The 7,500-nt window shown below is 36.0% G+C and overlaps 1 protein-coding gene and 1 long non-coding RNA gene across 4 annotated transcripts in view; one reads left to right on the top strand and one right to left on the bottom strand.

The window, feature by feature from the left end:
* The window catches only part of LOC306990699, a 2,425-nt gene extending 412 nt beyond the window's left edge, over window positions 1–2,013 (top strand). The window contains exons 2-3 of the long non-coding RNA XR_013795915.1: window positions 556–616; window positions 1,880–2,013. This is a non-coding gene — a long non-coding RNA (uncharacterized lncRNA). The remainder of the gene's footprint in view (window positions 1–555; window positions 617–1,879) is intronic.
* Window positions 229–7,500, bottom strand: part of LOC306990691 (Fc receptor-like protein 5) — a 9,350-nt gene continuing 2,078 nt past the window's right edge. The window contains exons 3-9 of one of the 3 annotated variants that reach the window (XM_079597869.1): window positions 5,624–5,881; window positions 4,067–4,360; window positions 2,793–3,062; window positions 1,903–2,196; window positions 784–918; window positions 679–703; window positions 229–593 (exon numbers count right to left, since the gene is read on the bottom strand). In XM_079597869.1, the coding sequence (XP_079453995.1) occupies window positions 515–593; window positions 679–703; window positions 784–918; window positions 1,903–2,196; window positions 2,793–3,062; window positions 4,067–4,360; window positions 5,624–5,881 (1,355 nt within the window). In that variant the 3' untranslated portion in view covers window positions 229–514. Of the gene's footprint in view, window positions 597–678; window positions 704–783; window positions 919–1,902; window positions 2,197–2,792; window positions 3,063–4,066; window positions 4,361–5,623; window positions 5,882–7,500 lie in introns of all 3 variants that reach the window. The other 2 variants (XM_079597868.1, XM_079597870.1) reach the window with 2 other exon arrangements.

Raw genomic sequence — 7,500 nt, 5'->3', positions numbered from 1 at the left:
CTTGTGTGCAATTTAAATGTTTACTTGAGTGTTATCATTATCTGACCTAGATATCTAACTGACAATTGTCCCTGTATACAGCTTAGTTTAGAGATATTTGTTTTCTGTAAGAAAAAATCGACATAGATTACGGTAGCCTACCTGATATGCAAATGAATCGAATTGAGATTATAATAAACCGAATCAAGTCAAGATCTTAAGAATCAGAATCGAATTGATTTTTTTTTTGTAACATTATATTTTTTACAGTGTTGGATTGTCATGATCATTGATAATAATGTCACTAATGTTTTGGCCCTGCATTTATTTATTTATCTTATCTATGTATACTTATTAAAGCAAGTTCAATAGCAACACTTGGTAAATTAAACATTTATTTGGTATAAAGCCTTACAATCTTAAACGACACATTTACAACAAAACGTTTGGCTCCAACCATAATTAAATACCCCTGAACCAGCTAATCAAGGTCTTCAGGATCACTATAGTGTGGTTGGAGCAGGTCTGGCCTGGTCTAGTCCGCAAAATTCATGATGAATGTTTTCATTTCCACAGTTTGAGGATTAAAGGAAACATCAGCTGGGAAGTTCATTCTGCTGAGAAGAACAGAAGAGAGGTTAGATCCGTTCCTTACACGGCATCATATCCAAATGAAGCTTTTGAGAGACTAAAACTCACGGCATCGCATCAGACCGGATCTCATCTGAAGGAGGAAGGAGAAAGAAAAGCATGATAAAAACCTTGTGCCAAAAACACATGATGAAACGAGTGGACTGAACTTACGGTTAATGCATTGTTTGCAGGAGTTGTTCCTGCGCTTGGTGCTCCAGAACAGAAAACATGAGGCTACTACGATCACCGTCAATAGAAAACCACAGAAAACTAACGCAATGACCTCCATGGGCGTCGCTGACAAATCTGTGCAAGAACATACGAAACCATCATCAGCTTGCTTTAAAGTCACCATGAAATCAAAACGGACAAATTTTTTTAATGTAATATTGCAGTGTTTATTCTAAGGGTACATTTACACGACAACGATACGCTTAAAACTGAGACGTTTTTCCTTTGAGATTTTCGCGTACAGACGACACCATTCACACGGATCCGCAAAAAAATATAAAAAACGTTGTATTCTGCTGCCAGGCCACTAGATGGCGATGGAACACTATAGACTGAACGCGTAATACGCAGGTGCATGACATCATCGTCTTCAGAGATTCGCATTTTTGTTGTTTACACAGATACCGTTTTCAAGAACTTGCACTTTGAAACCCGTTTTCAAAACATTGCGTTTTCAGGCGCCCAAAACGCTGTTGTCGTGTAAATGAACGGCTAAAATGCATAAAAAGTTTACAATTTTTAGTTGAAAGCAATTTCGTGTAAACAGCCCCTAAATGATTTATCATTATTGTTTTAATAATGTTGAATCAGATTAAGTTTCTACCTGTCACTCACATGAGATCAGCCAATAGCAAACCACAACCATCCAATCAATTCCCCACAGACACAATCAAGCCCCGCCCACATTTGTTCTTGTTCAAGTAACGTATAGGGAAGAAATATATCTGGAATTGTTTTGATGGTTGATGTTTGGCCCGAGAGAACCGCTTCTGGAACAAGAACAGATGTGGACGGGGCCTGATTGTGTCTGTGGGGAATTGATTGGATGGTTGTGGTTTGCTATTGGCTGATCTCATGTGAGTGACAGGTATTAGCCCCGCCCTCGTCATCAAAGAAGAGATGCTGCAAGAGGAACTTATTCTGATTCAAGATTATTAAAGCAATAATGATGCGCACAGATAAATCATTTACAATACTACAATATTCCATAAAAAACAAGAATTAGCGACTTTAACTTCTTTCTTGATATTCACAGGACGGGAAGACGCGCACGCTCACCTGTCTTTTGAATGAAGATGTCCTCGCTCTCCACCCAGATTGAGCTGTCGTTGAAACTGTCCCTCGCCCGGCAGCGGTAATAACCAGAGCTGATGTCCGTGAGGAATAAGATCTGCCCGTTCTGCATCTCCACGTGAGCGTCGCCCTCTGGTGGAAGGGAGGAACGGTTCAGAGACCAGGAGAACGTGGGAAACGTTCCTCTGTCGGGGAAACATGTGAGCCGAGCCGCTGACGCCACTGCATCGACATCATAGAGGTATTTTACCATCACTCGCACAGCGCCACCTACTGGAACTGACAAAAACAGGTTAAGAAACACGTTTAAAGGAAGAATAAGTCACTGGTTTTGCCAGGTTTGTGCCATCAAACCTCTAATAGATATTGAGATTTGATTGAGACACTTATATAGTAAATTGTAATTTATTCCTGTGATCAAAGCTGAATTTTCAGCATCATTACTCCAGACTTCAGTGTCACATGACACTTAATAAGTTCAGTGTCACATGACACATGACACAAAATTACATATTGAAAAGTTTTTTCCTTGAAAATAAATTTCGGCGTGCCTTAAAATATCTTGAATGTAACTCGACACCCTTGCCTCATTTAGTATGCGCGGTTCTATGAATATGCAAATGAGCCCCGCCTCCACCCACTCACTTTTTGAGACTGTCTTTGGTTCACTGCAGTTTTAAGCAGAAAATACTCAGCAATGCTGTCGACTTATGAATTTACACATGGTGTGTGTTAAAGCAGATTAATAACTCCACATACACACATAAACAACATTAAAAGCTGGATTTACACCACAGCGGGACTTTAATAAACTCAGATAACCGCTGCCTAATTAGATTTAGAAGTGTAATACCAGTAAATAAAGACACACTCACCGACGTGTAAAGGCACCGGATCCGACAGAAGCTGCCGTGTTTCTGCCTGAGCTTTACATTGAGCCAATCCCATATTTAGACCTACAGAGACGGGCCGAACGGACCAGAACTCCAGCGAATCCACGCGCTTCACATCCGTCTCCAGTCCGTTCTCCAGTAAACTGAACGTCACCGGCGGAGAACCGCGCGCCAGACGACAGCTAATGTTGGCCATCAGGCTCGAGCCAGTCGAGGAGACCGCGAACGACAGCTTAAGCGTCGAGATGTACTCTGGAAATCATAAAGCATGAAACCGGTTCTGAAATAGGATGCTTTTTTTTATAGAGAAACAGGATATTAAACAAAAACAAATGTAGCATCAGCAAAAAATGCCCTTGAAACAAACAAATGCACTTAGATCTAGCTAAAGTGTGCAAAAATCAAGCAAAAAAATCAGCCAATGGGGGTTCGCAAAACTGACTTGATAAGAATTCTTGAAAATAGCATTAATATTTAGTCACTAGTAAATGCTATTGGATCTTAAAACTAGACAAAAATGCATTTTTTACTTTTTATAGGCACTAAATAAGTAAATTTAGTGAAGATTGCATAAAAACTAGAATATTTAACCTTAAAGTCAGCTTATTTATATTTTTAAAGATGCACAATGACCTGAAAATAGATGAAAATTCTTAAAACAACCCAATAAATTAATATTTTTAGTACACTTTACTTAAATTTAAGTGCATCTTGCTTGTTTCAAGAAGGGATTTTTTTTTTTTTTGCAATGTAACAAAAAAAAATCATATTTGACCTCTCTTAATTAAGATTCGTGAAATTTGATTTTTTTAGGGATGATATTATTATTAAAATTAGCACAACAATCTTAACTAAACATGCACAAAAACTGGCACTTTAAAGCTGTCACTTGTTTCTGGTAAAATCTTCCTCAAAATGAGCTAAAATTCACTTGCCAAGACTATAAATCTAATATAAAGATTTATATTATAATGTGTAATGTATTTTATAAGACTTTTTGGTAACACTTTACAATAACGTTCATTAATTAACTACATTAGTTAACATGAACTAACAATGACCAGCTGAATTTTTATTATCTAACATTACCAAAGATGAATAAATACTGTTACAAATGTATTGCTCAGTTAGTTCATGTTAGTGAATACGTTAACTAATGAACCGACTTTTTATCTTTCCTGGCAAAAAACATGTTTTCTAGAAATAAGACTTTTTACTTTCTTAGATTTAAATGTCTGCCGTGCGATTGCTGTTACTTTTCACGGTGACGCGGAGGTTTCGGCTGCTGGAGAATCTCGGGTTGACCTCCATCATGTTTTGCGCTATGCACGAGTATGTCCCAGCATGCCGTTCACTGGCGGCGTCCACCGTGAGCGCGTCTCCAGAGAGCCGATAGAGGTCTGATGAAGCGCTGACCTCTCGTTGGTCATGATCCCATGTGAAGGACAGATGCGTTCCCTTCCTGACGAGGCAACGCAAGGCAAGCTTCTGTCCTTCATAGAGGATCGGGGGATCTGGGTCTGAGCTCAGACTGGTACCGCTGACCGGAGCTGACCGGACACAACATCACAACATCACAACTCTATCTGTCAATCAAACACGCTCGTCGCCACTCAGGGTTAAAATTAAATATAAATGTTAGATGAAAAACTTCGACTAAACAGCGATTTGAAATGTTGCCTTAAAATAAATAGAATAAAAAATTACACAATAAATAAATTAAACTGAAATAGTAATATGTATATTATTTTTTTAAATACAAAAGCACAAAACAAAAATGCGAAAAATTCATCAAAAAACTTAACTGGAAATAAATAAATACTAATTTGTAAATATTTATAAAAAATGAAAAGAAAAAAACACTAGTTCAACTAATTAAAATTAAACTGGAAATAAAATAAATAATAAATTAAGCCTAAATAGTAATATTTAGCCTAAACAAAAGGACTTATTCAAATAATATCTAAATGTTAGATAAAAAACTTTGACTAAACAAAAATTTTAAATGTTGCCCTAAAATAAATAGAATAAAAAATAAATTAAACTGAAATAGTAATATGTATATTATTTTATTTTTTTACATACAAAAGCACAAAACAAAAATGCAAAAAATTCAACAAAAAATGGAAAATAAATAAATACTAAAACATTAGTAAATTGTAAATATTTATAAAAAATGACAAAAACACATTACAAAATAGCTTAAAAGTTAAACTAATTAAAATGAAACTGGAAATAAATTAAAAATAAAAATAAATTAAGCCTAAATAGTAATATTTAAACAAAAGGACTTAAAATAATATATAAATGTTAGATGAAAAACTTTGACTAAACAAACATTTTAAATGTTGCCTTAAATCAAATGGAAAAAAAAATTAATGATATCAATAATGATATTGAAATAATAATAGTAATATAAAACCATCAAAATAACAAAATATTTAACTAAAATATAAATATTAGATTGAAAAACAAACTAAACTAAAATTAGAAACGTTGCCTTGAAGTCGAAGCATTACAATTACAATATTAAAGCAATTTTTTAAACTACATTAAAAAAATGTAAACAAATAAAACTTAAATAAAAATAAATTAAACCTAAATAGTAATAAAAATACTGACATTAAAAACCAAATACTAAAACTATATAGACATGTTATGAAAATAATAAAAAATGACAAAAACAAAATTACTAAAACTAATTCTGCTCCTTCAGAATATTAATAACTAAAATACTCAAATAACACAATTGCACATTTCAGTTTCTGACTTGTACAGATTTTTAATTAGAATAAAGTTGAGGTTTGACTCACTCACGACATGGAACTGGATGCTGTTGCTGGTTTGACCTCCAGTGACCCTGCAGTGGTACTCGCCCTCTGACCCCTCGGTGACCTGCAGCCTGAAGGTGACCTTGATGTTGTGTTCTGCTCTAACAAGATCCCCCGAGTCCTTTCTGAGTTCAAAGGTCAGAGGTGAAGCCCAGCCTGGGACCTCGCAGTGAAACTGGACCTGAGATCTCAGATACGCTTTACTGGGACCCGTCAGAACCGGTTTCAGACTCGACCCGCCTGTCAGACCACAAACACACCTCAAAATAACCAGGAACACTTTACAGTGAGGTCACGTTAGTTATTAGTCATGTGACCCTGGTGCACAAACCCAGTCTGGAGCCGCACGGGTATATCTGTGGCAATAGCAACTATACACTGTACGGGTCAAAATTAAATTTTTTTATTTTATGCCAAAAATCATGAGGATATTAAGATCATGTTCCATGAAGATATTTAGTAAATGTCCTACCGTAAATATATAAAACATGTATTTTTGTGAGTGAATGCAGCACAATCGTGAACATAAATGCACAACTTTAAAGGAGATTTTTTCAATGTTTAAATTTTTTTGCTCCTCAGATTCCAGATTTTCAATAGTTGTGTCTCGACCAAATATTGTCCTATCCTAACACACCACACATCAGTGGAGAGATTATTTATTCAGCTTTAATACGATGTCTATATCTCAATTTCAGAAAATTGACCCATGTGACTGGTGTTGTGGTCCGGCGTCACTAATGAGCAACACACTTGTTACAGCATTTGTTAAAGTTAGTTAATAAAAACACAACTGTTCACTGTTTTCATGTTCAATATATTCAATATATCTGTAAATAATATTAACAGAGACAACATTTGATGTTAATAATGTATAAATGTTGAAATTAACATAGAATTAAAGGATTAGTTCACTTAAAAAAAACTTTTGCTGATAGTTTACTCACCCCGATGTCATCAAGATGTCCATGTCTTTCTTTCTTCAGTGGAAAAGAAATGAAGGTTTTTGATGAACACATTTCTCCATATAATGGACGTCAATGGGCCCCAAACGGGTCAAGGTCCAGATGACAGTGTCAGCGCCGCTTCAACGGGCTTTAAACGACACCAGACGATGAATACGGGTCTTATCTAGCGAAACCATCGTCATTTCAAACATAAATAAACAAGTTTAAGTTTTATAAGCACAAGCGCTCGCCTTGCTCTGTTCTGTGATGCGCGCTCGTGACGTCACGTGATACGCAGTTACGCTGTAAAGGTCTCGCTTCTGTGAAAAGTAAAACATTTCTGTCCTGACGAAAATGTTCTTTTAGGCTTTTTAATATTCCAACACCAGGATACACACACGAGATGGGCATTTAAACGATAAACTGACACACAGACGTTTGAATATGTGTGTATGGTCCTCCTTCCGCACATCTGTAAACACTGACTCGTCAAGCGTGACCTTTACAGCGTAACTGCGTATTACGTGACGTTAGAGCTTAGATCGGGCCCAAAAAATCAAGCCCGGCCCGACACATTAACTGTAATTATGAGCCCGAGCCCGATTTAAACCCGACCATTTGTTTAATACGTGGGCCGTTATAACTGACGTTCTCAACTACAATTCCGAGTTGTTTGAACTAACGTTACAGAAATCTGTTTAGAATGATCTTAATGAATAATGCAACAATAACGAAGCATGTAAACTGCGTTGTTTGTTTATTCAGAATGGAATGGATCGCAAGTGGATCCGAATGAAGAAACGTAAAAAAAAACGTGAACAATGAGGAACACAGAAAATGAACAAGAATGAACTTTGGACCTACTACTCTAATATAATTCAACAAGGTTTTAGAATATAGAATATTTTTTAA

This window comes from Phoxinus phoxinus, assembly GCF_949152265.1.
Source record: "Phoxinus phoxinus genome assembly, chromosome: 22".
Classification (NCBI taxonomy): domain Eukaryota; kingdom Metazoa; phylum Chordata; class Actinopteri; order Cypriniformes; family Leuciscidae; genus Phoxinus; species Phoxinus phoxinus.
This window is presented reverse-complemented; position numbering and strand designations above follow the sequence as displayed.